The sequence below is a fragment of the Tasmannia lanceolata genome, unplaced genomic scaffold (genome assembly GCF_043159265.1).
Source record: "Tasmannia lanceolata isolate RefF3 unplaced genomic scaffold, GAP_Taslan_0.1 ptg000006l, whole genome shotgun sequence".
NCBI classification, from domain to species: domain Eukaryota; kingdom Viridiplantae; phylum Streptophyta; class Magnoliopsida; order Canellales; family Winteraceae; genus Tasmannia; species Tasmannia lanceolata.
This window is the reverse complement of record NW_027518683.1, coordinates 7329635-7347009: the sequence shown is the minus strand read 5'-3', so window position 1 is coordinate 7347009 and position 17375 is coordinate 7329635. Positions and strand designations below refer to the sequence as shown.

Here is a 17375-nt window from a genome sequence, read left to right as displayed (position 1 = left end):
ATCACCGGTAAGGATATCCGATATGATACTCTGGTGAAAGAGAAGGTCACGGGATTTTTGTTTGTTTATAGTGATATGATATATTTTAAATTTAAATCAACTACGATAAAAAAGGAATATAAAAATCGCCTAAACAAGGCAAAGGTAACACAGTACCGGCAGTGGCAAAGTAGAAAAACGAGGGTTTCTCTCACCTGAACCAAGCGACATATGGACCCCTTTCTCTAGTGAGTTTTTATGTGACGTTGAGAAAAGTCTAGCATACGATAAAAATGGAAATATAATATTTCGTTGGTTTACATACTAGCTTACTAATTCGGTGGTTCTTAAGATCTGATCGAAATATGTGGGACCCAGGGACGTTTACATTAGTCTCAACGTGTTCCACGAGATTGGTGGCAGCCCCGGTCTACACTCACCTGGTCCTTCAAAATATATGAGAGAAAAAAAATAGACATGCTTACATTTGGAAACTAGCGTGGAAAACAAAAACCCTGGGAAGTGCGAACTCTGGTTTATTTCTTCCTCAGGATTTTTTAAATGCGAAGAAAAATCCGGCCACGCCACCCCAGGCCACGTGGAATGTTTTTTAAAGTAGCGTGGGCCCACCAGGGGTGTTTGGAGCAATTTGGGAGGGGGGTTTTTGTTTTGAGGGTGTGGTGACGTAGGGGACCACGTACTTTCGTTTTTTTCGGGGGAGGAGGGGACCACGAATGAGCGTGCTTAAGGCAACAGCAAAAGTGGAGCCACGCCTACAGTAGGTCTGATTCCAGTGGGGCCCACACGGCACAGTAATGGGGTACAGAGACGCGTGCCGTTAAGTAGGTCCTATCTGTGGTCCAGAGAGCTAGGAGTCCGACGCGTGTCCTACCGACGGATTAGGGTCACTGTCCGTGACTGAGCCCTTTTTTTCCTCCTTCGCCCTTTCGCCGGCTTTTTTGTCGTTTTCCAGCGATCGAAAACTCTGTTCATACCGCGTGGCGCGACCGACCAATTGGAAAAAAACGCATTAAATTATGTCTTTTTGTTGCATCTTGGTTTTGTCGATATCACAAAACTAAGAACGCATACAGGGACACAAAATCCAACAATCTATCTCCCAGAAAATCGAAGGAAAAAGCTGCCACGTGGCATCATAACATCTGTCCGTTTCTCACCTCGATCCCCACATCGACGGCAATCTAGGCGTCAGCAAAAAAGCTACTGTTTCTAAGTAAACTTTTATCACCCGAATTAAATTTGGCGGCGTTAATAACAGCAGCTGCACCTCCCCCAGTAATCTAGCATCAGATCTTAAATACCGCTGGTTTAACAAAAAAGCGGTTTCTCGAGCGGTTTTCGATCGCAAAAGCGGTTTCCCACCGTATATATATAATAACCCCGTCTCTCTCTCGTCGTCTTTTCAAATTTCGCTTTCGAGGCCGAAAATTCTCTCGGCTTTTGCATTATGAGAAAATCGCCGTGAAAGAGGTTACCGATGGCGTTCCACAATCACCTTTCTCACGCGATTCCGCATTTCACAGAGCAACATTTAGGAAGAAATCAGTCGGTTTTACACAGCATCTTGCCTGAAGCTTCATCGGAACCTAAAGAAGGAAACAATTTTCAGAGGTTTATGATCGATTCATCAAGCAAACCACCTCAACATGAACAGGTCGGAGGAGAAAGCGGTGTGCCGACGTGGCTAAACAACTCAAATCTCCGGCAACAGAACCACTACGCCGACGGTAGCTTCCTTCACCTACAAACCACATCAGACTCCACGACATCGCCGGCTTCCGGCGGTAATCAATGGCTTCCACGGCCGATCGATGTTCCGGCGTCGAGCGATTCTATGATTGCAGGCGGTGGCGGAGGTTCTAGTGATTTGAATATTAACAATCGGAGTCATCCGATTCCGGCGGGGAATAATAGTGGTGGTGAGCTGACTGAGGTGGGGCAGGGGGAGACAGGGGAGGGAGTGGGGGCGTGGCAGAGTGCTCGTTATAAGGCTGATATTTTGTCTCATCCGTTGTACGAACAGCTTCTATCTGCGCATGTAGCCTGCCTGAGAATTGCCACTCCGGTTGACCAGTTGCCGCGGATAGACGCGCAGCTCGCGCAGTCTCAGCAGGTTGTTTCCAAATACTCGGTTCTCGGATATGGGAACCAACTGCTTGTTGGTGATGATAAGGAGCTTGATCAGTTCATGGTAAGGTTCCTTTGGGCCTCCCATTTTTGGTTCTATGATTTTGCTTTTTGTTAGGTGATGGTGTTTATTAGACTCAAGAGGACGAAAGGATTGATAGTCATGCTTCTTCTTCTTTTTCACATGTTATTAACCAACTCTTATTCTGATTAATAAGGGTAGTATGGAGAATTAGGGAAATAAATAGAGAAGATGCTGATCTTCCTAAGTTGTGGAAGATCAAGAGAGTGGTGTTTATGAAACGCAAGAGAACAAAAGGATTCAAAAGTTTTTGCTTTTTTCACATTTTAATAACTCTTGATTTTTTTTTCACGAGTTGATAACTCTTAGTATGATTAATTAGTTTTTTTTTTCACGAGTGTGGAGAATTAGGGAAATATGTAGAGAGGCTGTTGATCTTCCTACCTTCTTGAAGATCAGGAGAATGGTGTTTGTGAGATTTAGTTTTTTTTTTCATCTGTTTTCTTTGCTATAATTTGCTTCTTCTTTTTTCACATTTTAACAACTCCTGAATTTTTTTAATTTTTTTTTCACATGTTAATCACTCTTATTCTGAGTAATAAAGCTGGTGTGGAGAATTAAGGAAATATTTAGAGAAGCTGTTAATTTTACTACCTTCTGGAAGATCAAGAGAATGCTGTTTGTCAGATTTTTTTTTTTTTTTCATCTCGTTTCTTTGCTATACAATTTATTGGTGATTTCAACATTGCAATCACTTTTACCCACCAAAAGAAAAATAACGCATCAGGGGATCTTTATAAGTTTATTCCATCCTGATGTGAGAAAAGTGTAGCTACACGTACGTCTAGCTAACTTAGCTACACCGACGGCTTAAAATACAGTGGGCCCCACATTGTTTGGGTCATGCAAACCATTCATTTGATGGACCCTCACATAGATAGGGTGTGCCCAAAAAATCATCTCCATAGGATAATCCCAACCCTACGATTTGTGGAGGCAAAAATGGACGTGTAAAAACCTTCACAAATCTGTCCATTTTTGCCTCCACAGTTTTAAGGGTTGGGATGATCCGATGGACCTGATTTTTTGGGCACACCCTATCAATGCGAGGGCCTATCAAATGAATGGTTTGGAAGCTCTAAATACTGTTCTTCGAGTTCTACATAGCTTTCATCCTCTAAATACTGTTCTTCGAGCTCTAAATACCTACAATTTGTCTCTTCTACTGGCCCAGTAGTTTAGGAATTGACATGTCTCATAATGTTTTTTGAGGTCAAGATGAGTACTTTTGCAACAAATTTAATTATCATGACTTGTCACTATTAATGAATGGACTTCCAATAATAACTAAGAAATAAAACCTAAGTAGTTCAATTTTGTGCTCTTGGGTACATCTATGCATGTAACACAATTATCCCAAAATGGTTGCAATAATAAATCAAATCAAGAGGTCGTAATTCTCAAGCAAGCATGTAGTCAAATCCTAATGCTGGATCTCTGGGAAGAGGAGTCAAAACTTAATGCTGGGTCTATGGGAAAAGTTACAATTTTTTTCATCCCACGCCAATAAGTTTTGCCAAGGAATGTACTTGAGTGATATACAAGAAAGGGTCGGTAATTTCCGTTCTTCATAATTCTGTTCAGTCAATTCTTTTTGTTCTTCAAGCTTCTGGACTCATAACTTGATGGCTCTCTTCAATTTCATCTTACTACTTGTCTTTTCTTCAATTTCCTCTTTTGTCACGCATAACTTGATAAGTTGAATTTTGTTTTATGGAAAAGGAAAATTACAATAACAGTGCTTCCGTAACAACTTACTCTCATAGTTTATTTTATTCTAAATTCATAATATTAATTTCTTGTATTTTTTTTTTTAGATGAAAAAAAGCTCACTCTGAAGTTTTTACCCATAATACTGGCTAGCGGCTACCCAAGCATGATTTATATTGGTTGTGTGGATCTACAGAACATTATCCGAAGAGAATGAATTAGATAACATTGTCTTTATGCTCTTAATGTCTGATCGTGATCTTACTTTGAATAAGTAATTTCTTTTTGTCTTCTCTTTAATTGTTGGAAGTCGTAACACATCCAAGGTGTTTATTCTTTTTGACATACACGTTGGTCGATTTTTCTCAGAAACAGTGGATACTTCCCAGAAGGTTATGAACCTCGAATTCTTAACTTAATTATGTAACTTTGTATATTTTTTTGAAAGGTAGTAGTTTGGTTCTACATTTTAGAGGATTTTCCTAGTAGTAAAGCTGGGTGCCATATCCCAATTCTTAACTTGCTAGTAAAGTTGGGTGTCATATCCCAAAGTTTGGGTTTCCTAGTATTTTAGTAGGAACTTTGTATATTGTATATATGCCTTTATTTTTTCCAAGGACGAGTTTTTTTAGCAAGACAGCAACAAAGCGGAAGCTTAAATCTTTTGTATCACACTCGAAGAGGAACAACTCCCAGGTGCTACAATATCTACATTTCCAGAAGAATTGCATTTTTGCAGGAGAGTGACCCAAACACACTTCTTATAGAGAAGAGGAAGGATCCCAAATGCATGTCTAACTAATGTGGGGCTATACTTCCCACCTATAACAACATTACAAAGGACACATGACATAAAATAAATATAATTGAACTTAAATAAACTAAGCATAAGACAAAACAAAACCTAGTTACAACATTACAAAGGACACATGACATAAAATAAATATAATTGAACTTAAATAAACTAAGCATAAGACAAAACAAAACCTAGTTACATTATGTTTTCGTCTCTCCCTTAAACCCTGCATCTTAAGTACTTTCCCTTAAACCCAACTTTTTTTGGGGTCTTCTAATTTTCATTAGAATTAACCTGTAGTACTCCCCCTCGAATGAAGTAGAAATGTCCGAGCTAAATATATAACTACCAAAAAGTATCCAAATTGAAACATATGTTTGTACGGCTTCCATTCTAAATTTCTAATAACTTGCACGAAGAATGTGTACATGATTCCTCCCAAGTATATTGACTAATGAGATCTCGTTAATAGAAAAACTGCACGAGAGATAAAGAAATGTGAATGAGAAAAGGTGATTTTCAAAAGAAAGTTGTGGTTCAAAATGAATAAAGAAAGGCTAAACATTCATAAACATGTAAAAATCCTTAGCCTTTTAGCATTGGACTCTCTTTGAGTAAATATGGGACCTAAAAATCAAACCATAGTTGCCCATGCAAGAAGCAAAAGTGGGAAGCGGAGGCTCTTGTGAAGGTGGGAAGCGTGGAGGGTCACGGAAGCATGAAGGGAAGCGACATGGAACTATGAAGGGAAGCTACAGGGAAGAATGGAGGGAAGCGTGAAATAATTGAAAAAATGACAAAATTTATAAACAAGTAAATTCCAATTTCCAACCAACACAAGCAATTTGAATCCATTAAATGCAACATGTACTTTGTTAACTAACCAACTTCTCCAAAAGCTTAAGCTGTTGGGGAAAGGCGTTATTTATCTTTTATACTTTAACACTCCCCTGCACGTGTGGCCCACTCGGCAAACACGTGGCACATGTGGTCCCACTTTGGGCCGACCATCGCATGTGGATTTTTACTATCTGGGAGGTTTGAACTCGAGACCTTTGGTTCTGATACCATGTTAACTAACCAACTTCTCCAAAAGCTTAAGCTGTTGGAGAAAGGCGTTATTTATGTTTTATACTTTAACATACTGAAACGAAAAATTATTATTAGCTGATATGCTTGTGTTGACCAGTGCCTGACCAGATGAAATTTTTTCTTGATACCAAATTATGTGATTTTTTACTTGACTTTTGGGATTTAATAATGCTTGTACATGATATAATTTACAAATTTTGCAAAATACCCCACTGTTTCGAAGTTAAGGTTTGACTATGTCCGGACTCCAGAATGACTGCAAAATGTCAGATTTTGTACCAGAACTAGAAAGTTGACTTTTATCCTTTTAGGTTTGGGTCTTGAAACTATTTTTAATAAATCCAATTGAGGGTATTTCCCTATTTACATATAAATCTTAAATGACTTTGCATCTAAAGACCCAATTTCTTGTACTTCCTTATAATTCATTTTCCCTGAAATCCTGTAACTGACATAGTGCAAAGATTGGGGAATCACATGGGGTGACGTGCTTCCCAATTTGAGGAAACATGCTTCCCAATTTGGGGAAACATGCTTCCCGTGTTTCAGAAATGGGCTTCCCCAAATTTTGGGAAGCGCGATGTTTCCAGCTTCCGAAACGCACTTACCCTGAAGCGCACTTCCCACTTTTCGGGGGTGTTTCTGCTATGGGTAAATCTATGTTTGCACAAAATGTCTAACATGTGAGAATCACAAAAAACCAAAAGAAGCATGGTAGAGAGCCAACAATGAGTCATCACACCTTCAAAATAGAGTCAACCAAAAGGTTCTTTACTAGCAAGTGAGGTTTGATCAAATTACCATGTTTGCAAAATTGGATATCAACTAGAACTTGTCCAAAGTAAAACGGAGGCATCTCGTAAATGATTGACGCAATTGACCAAAGGAGTTTTTTATTGACTTGGTAGGGCAAAAATGATACTTAGACAAGAACTCAGCCAGGTAAAACCGAGTCAACTCCGATGAGTTGATGGTTGATTAGGGGAGCTTTTGAACAACTCAAATTGCTAATGAAATTAATAACAGTGGTGATAATTGAAGAAAACATTGAAAGTAAAAAATTACCTTCAAAAACTTTGTGGAGAAAGCTTAAAAAAATCTGCAATGTGAGACAATCAACCGTCCAATCGGTCAACTTCAATGCTCGATCAACAATCTCCAATGCGAGAAGAAATTACATACTCTAGATAAAAATGAGAGAAGCTCATAATCTTCGGTTTGATAAGCGATTAAGTCAAAAACAAAAGAATAACAAGAGAGCAGAGAACTAAAAAGTAGATATTCTAGGCATTCTTAAATAGAAAGTTCACTCATGCTGCAATAGTCATATCTCTAAAGTAATTGCATTTATTCAAAATAGACGCAATTCGTTTTTTAGAGAGAAGGAAGATCACCAAATAGAATCTAAATGTGGGTAAACTTCCTTCTTATGACACCTAACCATAACACAAGGCATATGATGTAAAATGGCCATAACCACAGACAAATATAACTAAGCGTAACATAGAATTATACTAACTGCAATGGTATGTACCTTTATCACTTGCCCTCAAGCCCAATTGTGTGATTATTTTGCTTCTAATTCGGATTCTAGTTTGTTTGGGAAGAAATAGAACGGCTTGATTGTTATTGTGATACTTTATGTCGATAGCATGATTGTTACTGGCAGCGATGATGTGGAGGTTGCAAAGCTAAGGGTGGAGATATCTATTCGTTTTTTAAATGAAAGATTTTGGAGGGTTAAGTCACTTTCTCAGAGGTGAAAACCTTGATGGATAGCGTGTTTGTTACTCAAAAAGCTATGCGGTCTCTCTACGGGTTGAAGCAGTCACCTAGGCAATGGTATATGCTGTTCGATTCAATCATGACAAGCAATGAGTATACATGTAGTAGCTTCGATTGTTGTGTTTATTATCGTGCTATTGATGATAATTCTTACGTATATATGCTATTATATGTTGATGATATGCTAGTTGCTGCTAACACCAGGTAGGAAGTTGATAGGCTAAAATCTATGTTAAGCCAGGAATTTGACATGAAGGATCTAGGCACTGCTAAGAAGATCCTTGGGATGGAAATAAATCGGGATAGGAAAAAGGGAGTGCTTTGGCTTTCACAGGACAAGTAAATTGAACAGGTGTTGCAGAGGTTCAACATGGAAAATGCAAAACCACTTAGCACTCCTTTGGCGGACCACTTCAAACTGGGTAAGTATTTAAATGAGGAACGAGCAAACATGTCCAACATCCCTTATGCGAGTGCTATTGGTTTTCTAATGTATGCAATGGTATGTACGAGGCCAGATATGGATTATGCTATGAGCGTAATTAGTAGATGCATGACGAATCCAGGAAAAGAGCATTGGAATGCCATGAAGTGGAATTCTCAAGTACTCACGGGGCACTACGAATTTTGGCTTGGTGTATGGCTTGAGAAAAATGAAGATGGGTTGACATGATATGTAGACTCAGACTATGCATGAGACTTGGATAAGAGGAGATCCACCACAGGCTATATGTTCACACTAGTAGGCGGGCCAATTTCTTGAAAGGCTTCTCTTTAGTCGACGATCTCCTTGTCTATGACAGAGACAAAATACATGGAAGCATGTGCGGCTGCCAAGGAGGCCATCTGGTTGGTTGGATTGATTCGTGATATGGGGCATAAGTAGGAAGAAGTCTTATTGCATTATAACAGTCAAAGTGCCATACATTTGGTGAAGAATTAAGTATATACTACCAGGACGAAGCATATCGACGTGAGACATCATAAGATAAGAAAATGAATGGCAGATAGAAGCATCTGTTAGAATATGTGAGATCTCATCAATATGTTAGATTAGGCAACTATGGTTTGATTAGGTAGAATAAAATCACATCTTCCAAAATTTGATTTGGATTAATTGGGGAAGATTATATAGGCAAGCTAGATTAGGTATTGAGATTATCTTCTCGTATCTTGTCAAATCTCTTTCCATAAATCTTGTGATACTAGTTTCTATGTTTATCCTCTTGAGTGTTCTATATAAACACTCATTAGGCCCGATTGTAAGATAAGCAAAGATTAGTGGAAATCTTCAATATTTTACATGGTATCAGAGCCACCGATCTTGGAGTGACCACAAGACAAATAGCTGCTCTCTCCGGCGGACGGCCGATCTAGCCGTCCGCCCGGCCACCATCGCTCCCACATTCTCTTTCTCAAATTAACACCACTAGTACTGCATTCCATACCAGTTTCATTAGTTTCAATCTCCTTGCATCCTTAGCATAATTCCTTAGCATTTTTGTTCAATCTCCTTGCATTATTTTTTCATCTAATTTTCAAGACCTTCTTGGTTACCTTCAATAACCCCCCATCTTCTTGAATGCACCCCCTCATCATCTTGTGCCAATTACACGGTCTCCTTATTTTGCTATCAACACCTTTACAAATAAAAAAAAGGGATTTGCATTTTCAAAACACATATTTGATATTTGCACACTTTTTCCCAATGTCCAGTTTTTCGTCGATAATTGTTGCCATCATTCCTAGCCGCTATTTGTCGCTTTCTCTTCTATTTCTTTCCTCTCTTTATATTTTTGTCTCTCGCCTATTTCAGTTGAGGGGCCTCTCTCCTTGAGGTTCGTGCCTGAGAGAGCAATTTCTCTCTTTCATAAGGATCGGTATCTCAAGCTGACCCGTGAATTCTGCCCATTGAGGCCATTTCTTGCCCATTCCGGCATTCGTCCATTGTGACGCATTTCTTGCCCATTCCGGCATTGGTCCATTGTGACCCATTTTCAGAAGGTTCGATATTCTAATCGACCTAATGACTCGCCCATTCAGGCTCGAGTCCAATCCAGTCCAATGCGAAACATTCTTCAACAACAGGCGGCCATCATCTTCAACCATATTGGCAACATACATCAAGCAGACATCAATCGTGACAACGTGCAACAAAATTGGCAAATTTTTACATTTTTTTGGGAGATTCATTGTAATCAAACGTATATCGATTTTCAATCCATATACGTTTGAGGGAGCATGTTAGAATATGTGAGATCTCACCAATATGTTAGATTAGGCAACTATGGTTTGATTAGGTAGAATAAAATCACATCTTCCAAGATTTGATTTGGATTAATTGGGGAAGATTATGTAGGCAAGCTAGATTAGGTATTGAGATTATCTTCTCATATCTTGTCAAATCTCTTTCCATAAATCTTGTGATGCTAGTTTCTATATTTATCCTCTTGAGTGTTCTATATAAACACTCATTAGGCTTGATTGTAAGATAAGCAAAGATTAGTGGAAATCTTCAATATTTTACAGCATCAACCTAAAGAAAATGCATGCTAATGACAATGCATCGGATATGTTGACAAATTTAGTTACAACGACCAAGTTCAAACATTGCTTGGCTTGGCCAATATCAGTTGTTGTTAATGATTGGAGAGGTGTCCCATGGAGTGGGGTGGGCACCTCATGTGCATGAGGTTCGAAGTTGCGTTCGAAAGAGTACACAGCGGAGTATAATCTTCAGGTGGCTGTAGAATTCAAGCCAAGGTGGAGATTGTTGTGTAGATGTCTTGTATTCTGGCATTATACAGGACCCTGTCAGACAATGTGTGCAACGCACACGCGGGTCAAGCTGTTCAGTCAACTCGTTGAGGGTGCAGGGGGCAGTGCGCCCCTGCTGGGGTATCCAGGCAGCGCTTTGGAAGGAAAATTCAATTTTCAGATTTCCTCTAAAGGGTATTTCGGTAAATTTCTTTATGTAGTGGCATTGATACATAAGCCACATGTTAGGGTTATGGGTTTGAGTTTTTCTTTGTGTTTTCTTAGCAAAGAAGAAGGGAGTTTGTAACCCTAGACCGAAATAGTGAAAATCTTCCCCTGTGGAAATAGTAACCACATAAATCTTGTGTTTCTTGTGTGATTGTGTTCTTTGCATCTTTTCTTGACATTTTTTACTGCTCATTGTGTTTGATCCTTGTTGAGAAGATATTTTCTCGGTTTTCTACACAACTATAGCTTGTTGTGTTTGATCCAAAAATAACTAGTTGTAGATCATACGTTTATTTAAATTAAGGTTACAGATGAACTATAGCTTGTGTTGTGAATGTACACTTGTTATCTGGATGAACTGGTGCACTATCCCGTATAACATTATTTAATGAATCTTAAGATCTTTGTTGAAACCATTTTGTACATTCCATTCTCGAATGACTTGAACAAATTGTTCTCTTTTGCTGATCATGTTCTTGTCATGTATAGTCACATTATGTTTTGGTGCTGTGATCCTTTAAAAATCATTTTTTACGTTTCATTCTTGAATGGTTTGATCAAATTGTTCTTCTTTTCTGATCCTTTTTCTTTTCATGTGCAGACACATTATGTTCTGTTGCTCTGTTCCTTTAAAGAACAACTGCAACAGCATGTTCGTGTACATGCGATGGAAGCTGTAATGGCATGCTGGGAGCTTGAACAATCTCTACAAAGCCTAACAGGTGGCTTAAAAATTTTGTTTATCAAATACCTTAATTATTATTGGTGCTTTGTAATGTAGGTCGCAAAGCTTAACAGGTGGCTTCAAAATTGTTTATCTGATCCCTTAATTATTATTGGTGCTTTGTAATGTAGGTTACACAATGGGGCGAGAATAATTTTTCTTGGCTCTAAACTTGTCCCACATAATAGCACAACTCTCTGTATTGGTTGTCAATGTATTATTTCTCTGTGTATGATTGTAGACCGATTACTTGTTATTTAGAATTCTAATATACCATTGCCTCAGTGGTTAGTTTGCTGTGGGTGGATAATGCAATTTTAAGTTCAAGTCTTATTCAGTCGGGTGCATTATTTTCGATACTCAACTAGTTTTCCAACCAAGAGGAATTTTATGTTTTACATCTTGCTTTCGTATCCAAAATGCCATTCCCAGAAATATTTAGAACTAAACAAGCAACGTCCCTGTTGTTCCTGGGGCTACTGCAAATTGGATTGGGTTTCAAATTTGAATTTGTGTGAGGTTAATTCCTAGGCTGATCTTTTAGAAAACATTGGAGTATTCTGTGATGATGTTGTGACTTGAAATGACGTTCTTGACGTTTCAATTCTGTTTTTATGAGAGAAAAATCTTTTTATTTACTTTGGGGATTTTTTGTTGTTTTTGTTTCTCTTCATTGTTTCTTTTCTGTAAAATGAAATTTCATCTGTTTGAAAAAAAAAAATCAAAGTTTACTGTAGGGCTACGGATGGAACCTTGATGTTTTATGTTATTTTAGCCAGCAAATTTCCTGAAGGAAACGAAAAGGCTATGAAGTTCAATTAAGAACTTTAACTGCATGGAAAAAAACTGCACGGAAAAAGACACCGAATAGAAGAAAAACCATGAGGCTCAGAGCAAACAGCATGCCAGCAGGAAATGAGTTCTTCAACAATTTAGTGGCATCTGAACCCTGTGTAGTCCTTAAACAATCTGCATTTTTATTATCATTAGGTGCCTCTGTTATCTAGGTAGCTTTGGATTCTGGGTTTTGAATTAAAGGATTTTTGGTACATATAATAGTAGGTAATGTTGATATCTATTGGATTGCAAATCTGCAATGCAATATGCGGGGTAATTTTCAGAATAGAAGTTATAAATGACTGACAAAATCCATGATTGTACGTTTTTCCTCTATTTGCGTTGCTTCTTTTTTTTTTTTTCACTTTTTCCCCCTTTTTTCTTTTGGTGGGATGGAAGCATAGTCCAATGATTTTAGTGGACTGATGGATAGAGTGGCTGGAAAGCATTGCAAGGTTTGTTTATCTCCAATTGGTCTGATGACTATATGCCCGAGACTAAGGGTGTCAATTTTGGCTCGGGCTCGGAAGCTCGCTCGAGCTCGGCTCGAATCCTTAACGAGCCGAGCCCGATTTAGGCCAGGCTCGGCTCAGCTCGGCTCAGCTCATTAAGAATTTAATATATTTAAATATATATATTATATATTAATATATACACTAAAAGGGTTGTCCAGGGAGTGAAAGGGGGAGGCAAAATATGTCACTTCATTTTTGGAACCCCATTTGTTACTTGGACTACCCCCCATAGTGTAAAAAAAGTAGTCAAATTACACTAGATAGGGCTGTCCGGGGAAGATGAGGGGTGTGAACTTAATATAACTTGAGCTCGTTAAGGCTCGCGAGCTGCTCGCGAGCCTGACCGAGCCCGAACCGAGCTTTTGAGCTTAACGAGCCGAGCCGAGCCGAGCTTGGCTCGGCTCGTTTACACCCCTGCCCGAGACTATGGCAATGTCATTAGTTCATTGTGTAGCCTAATATCCATGCACAGTGTAGCCTTTGATCTACTGGAGGTTATTCCTCTCTCTTTTTGTAGGCTTGCTTCTAGAAGGCATTTAAGTTGAATATTGAAACTAAGCCCGGCACAATGTGTTGATTTGTACGATCAATTCAAGATGATACATAGTATGCCATTGTCAGAACTAGCTAACAATGGATTCTGGGCAATGGAACAGGTGTATCTCCAGGTGAAGGCACAGGTGCAACCATGTCAGATGACGATGATGACCAAGCAGATAGTGACACCAACTTGTACGATGGTAGTTTGGAGGGGCCCGACAGCATGGGGTTCGGTCCTCTCATTCCAACTGAGAGTGAACGATCCTTGATGGAGCGTGTAAGGCAAGAGCTAAAGCACGAGCTGAAACAGGTACGAGAATATTTAATAATTTTGTACAGAAAATTGACATTGTCCTGATGATTTACTGGTGGTTCTGATACCTGCCTTGAAAATGGCAAGAACTTCCCTGAAAATGCAGTTTCAGGATATATATGAAAACCGCCAATAAGTGTTATCCAGGAACCAAGACAATGGTAGCAACTGTTTTACACATGACTAATTAATTCTCTCATTTGTAGGGCTACAAGGAAAAGCTTGTGGACATAAGAGAGGAGATTCTGCGCAAGCGAAGGGCAGGTAAGCTTCCCGGGGACACCACATCACTATTAAAGGCTTGGTGGCAGTCACATTCGAAGTGGCCGTACCCTACAGTAAGGCTCTCTCTCTCTCTCTCTGCAATATGTCATCATTTATCAAAATTTTGCTTGTGTTGCTTGTGTGTGTATCCCTTTTAAAGAAAATTTTGCATCCCAATCATCATTTGTTATTTTTGTTAAAAGTTTGTTAAGAACTCACTTCCATAATTGATTTTCTGGTTGCTTTTTTCCTTTTGCTATTATTTTGTTCGTCTTGTTTTTGTTCTTTCTGTGTTTCTTTTGACACCATCATCATCGTCGTCATCATAGTCATCATCATCATTATTATTTTGCATCCTGGGCATCACACTGCCTTTTCTCTGCTGTATAACCCTTTGCTCTGGGGCTATTTCAGGAGGACGATAAGGCAAGGTTAGTACAGGAAACAGGACTGCAATTGAAGCAGATCAATAACTGGTTCATCAACCAGCGGAAGAGGAACTGGCATAGTAATCCTTCGTCTTCTACTGTTTCAAAGAGCAAGCGCAAGAGGTGTGTTAATCTGAGCATGTGAATATTTTGAAATTCTTGAGACTTTTAAAGGGCTTCTTGCCACTTTAAATTTGAAAAAGAAGTAATGCAGGTGATGAAAATGCGGAACACTTCATGTAGATCATGACTTTGGATGCAAGCCCGGATCCACAAACAAGGACTTGCTGATCCAGTGGGTAATTCAATATAGCATGTAGAGAGAATCTTAAAGGGATTCGTGGCAATTTACTAGGTTCCTCATTGAGGCATTTATGTTGGTTTCACAGAAAGCTAATGTAGTATGGGTGAAGGGGGCAAGTAGTTGATTTAAGCCATGATGCAGCTTGATAGGTATGCGGAAATACCAACACATGCCGTGGAAGTGGCCATAGCATTAAGAGTTTCAAAGTTTATCAATATAATACTGAGGCCAAACTCTCTCCGTTTTCTTTTTCACTGTGTTGGCATATTAATTTCTATTTTGCCCTCTACATATCTGTGTATAAGAATGTTTACGGATTGTGGGTGTACAGTGTAATGATTTCCTGCATGTTGATACTGCTAACAGTGCCTTATAGTGACCATGTTTTGTTCAGCACTGTATGCTATAGAGCTAGAAATACAGAAATACAAAGAGATGGATATTTGTACTCTGCTTGTCAAAACTCTTGGGGGTGCACCACTACACTTTTATTGGCTTCCCCCAGTGTTTCATTGTTATGAAGCATGAAGTATATTTCCATATGTGCCAACTGGTTTACATTAAGGAATGAATTCGGGGTTCCCATTGATGCCCAAAACAGTTGCAAATGTCTGCCATGAGTATGTTAGATTAGTTAACTGTCTCTATATTTAGTGTTAGCCTTCTTTTAAGCCCAGAAAGGAGTGCGGCACTGGGGAGGATCTCAAAATTTTATAAAGTGAAAAAAAAAAAAAAAACAAGACGACTAACGGTCTTGCCTCGAGAACAAAACATGGCAAGAACACTCTCGGAAATTCAAAATCCTGAGGTGAACTGCCACCCTCCAAAACCTCCAGGCTGCTGGAAGAACAGACCAGCCAAGAAACAAAAGTAGAGGAAACCCAGATCGAGCTGGTAAACCCCATACATACCAGCAAGGCGGGTCTTCAATAAGTGTTAAATCCCAAGGACTTTCCTAGCCGAGTAGAGACACCTGTTATTTGACCTCTACTAACCTTACTGAACTGGCTAGCAGGTTGTTTTCCTCGGTCTTCCGTTTCAAATTCCTCATTTAAGAAAATCTTTGATGCCATTCCAAAAGAAGAAAAAAACCTTTGATTGAATCTGGATCCATCAGAAAAGTGTAAGAAATATTTTCTTTCCTAGACTTCTCTATGAGATTGTTGGGTGACTCCCCCACCAACTGAAATAACTCTCACAACCTCTTCAATTCTGTTAGATACATGGGGTACTGATCTTGAACTACTGATCTGAGTATCACGCTATGGAACAACGCAAGTTTTACTAGACCTCTTGACGCGGTGGAACGTCACCTCTTGACAGCTCCAGATCTGGTTTTGCTCTGTTTACATACTGCTGGCCAAAACAGGGCCATAAGCAAAAACCTTTTCAGGTAATTCATTTCCACTCCCGAGTCTGGATGGCTTGCAGAATGATGGTATACATCAATGACTTCAATCTGTACTCCTTCAGATGCTTCAACAGTGCAACCCTGAAATGACTTGAATCAATGCTCCTTTAGGCTTCTCTGAAATGACACTTTGCTCAGCCACTAACTCACCTATGAGCTCATCCACTTTATCTTTATCCAGCAGCATGGCACTGCTTAGATTCTCCTCTTCAGCACTTTCTGTTAGCCTTTGTATTATGTCCTCCCAGTTAGCCTCATCTTGAAAAGCATCCTTTGTAAATGGAGGCTGAAATGGTTTACCTCCTAATGACAGAGATCATTTAGTCTTCACTTCAGGTATTACATCTTGCACTAAACCATCTACCCTGGACTTCAGGCCTCACTTTGGTTAGTGATGAGTTCTTTGTCATGTCTGGTTATCTTTCATTCCCTGTTTTGGATTGTGTAGTAGTTGTTACTTGTCGCTACATTTTTTTCTTGTATAGCTTGAATCAGCAACGAGAGCTTCTGCGAGTAGAGGGATTTAACTTCCCCTCTCATTTAATATCATATATAGCATTTGGGGGTTACAGAAAGAGGCAGGTGATCTGGATCATTGGTGAGAACAATGGGAAAGCCCCTGGCAAAGGTGCTTGATTGTTCGATAGTCACACCCCTATGCATGCACTGCATGTGGGACATAAGCTCAAGGAGTGGCCATCCCTGTGACGCCCCCTCTCTCAGGATCCTCAAGTCATTTTCCAATTTAAAACCTGAAAGTTATCTTTGCTTTGGTTAATCAGCTGTAGTTTCTTGCAGAGTTCGACTAGGCAGATAGTCATTGTTGGAGTCAGTCCTAACTATCAATTTTGGGTCCTACAATGGGACATGCTTGCCTAATCTCAATTGTTGGTCAAGATTGGCTCATCTATGCAAAGTACCATTACTTCTTTATTAGTATGTGGCACCAACGTTGATTAATCCAAACCATTCGCTAGGTGAGTTTGGTTGCACGTATTTACCTTCTTGTTGTTGTTGTTTCTGCGTAGTGGTGAATAAAAACTCCAGTCAACAGGGAAGGAGATAGGCCAAGTAGTCTCCTTGTAGTTACCTCGTAGAGTAGGACTACAAAGTAGTAGTAAGTAGTACGTAGTGGTACGGAGCAGCCAGGCCAGAAGATCGATAACAAAAAACAGAATGTAAAAAGAGAAATAAAGCCACAGGTAAGAACACAGAGACTTACGTGGTTCGGCCGTATGCGTACTCCATGAGGCAGCAATGGAGACTTCTTCTTCACTAATCAGAGAGAAAATTACAGACTCTCCCTCTCAAAAAGAAAACAACCCAAGACAACTATGTCTTACAAGAGAAGCTGTTCCCTATCAAAAAAAGAATTGCTCTCACTTTCTCTATACAAAAGTATCAGGCATGAGCCAAACTTTTAGATTTCTTTTTGGATTTTTCCAATCCCTTGATAAACTAG

At 39.3% G+C, this 17375-nt stretch overlaps 1 protein-coding gene across 3 annotated transcripts; it reads left to right on the top strand.

Moving 5' to 3' along the window:
* Positions 1-1247: 1247 nt before the first annotated feature.
* LOC143879494 (homeobox protein knotted-1-like 2) lies at positions 1248-14950 on the top strand. Of its 3 annotated transcripts, none has more exons than XM_077381905.1 (6): positions 1248-2191; positions 11179-11299; positions 13310-13503; positions 13713-13844; positions 14185-14321; positions 14402-14950. In XM_077381905.1, exons 1-6 carry the CDS (start codon positions 1478-1480, stop codon positions 14439-14441), a joined length of 1338 nt encoding a protein of 445 aa, XP_077238020.1. In that variant the 5' UTR covers positions 1248-1477; the 3' UTR covers positions 14442-14950. The 3 variants fall into 3 exon arrangements, with proteins under 3 accessions (XP_077238020.1, XP_077238021.1, XP_077238022.1); XM_077381906.1 differs by having other exon boundaries at positions 1249-2191; positions 14405-14950; XM_077381907.1 differs by having other exon boundaries at positions 1254-2191; positions 14413-14950.
* Positions 14951-17375: the final 2425 nt, after the last annotated feature.

What these genes read in the sequence shown, in the direction of transcription:
- LOC143879494 (XM_077381905.1), top strand. Translation starts at nt 1,478, where the DNA reads ATGGCGTTCCACAATCACCTTTCTCACGCGATTCCGCATTTCACAGAG. An exon ending in AGGAGCTTGATCAGTTCATG is followed by an intron (nt 2,192 to 11,178) that starts GTAAGGTTCCTT and finishes TTTCATGTGCAG; the next exon opens with ACACATTATGTTCTGTTGCT. An exon ending in TAAAGCACGAGCTGAAACAG is followed by an intron (nt 13,504 to 13,712) that starts GTACGAGAATAT and finishes TCTCATTTGTAG; the next exon opens with GGCTACAAGGAAAAGCTTGT.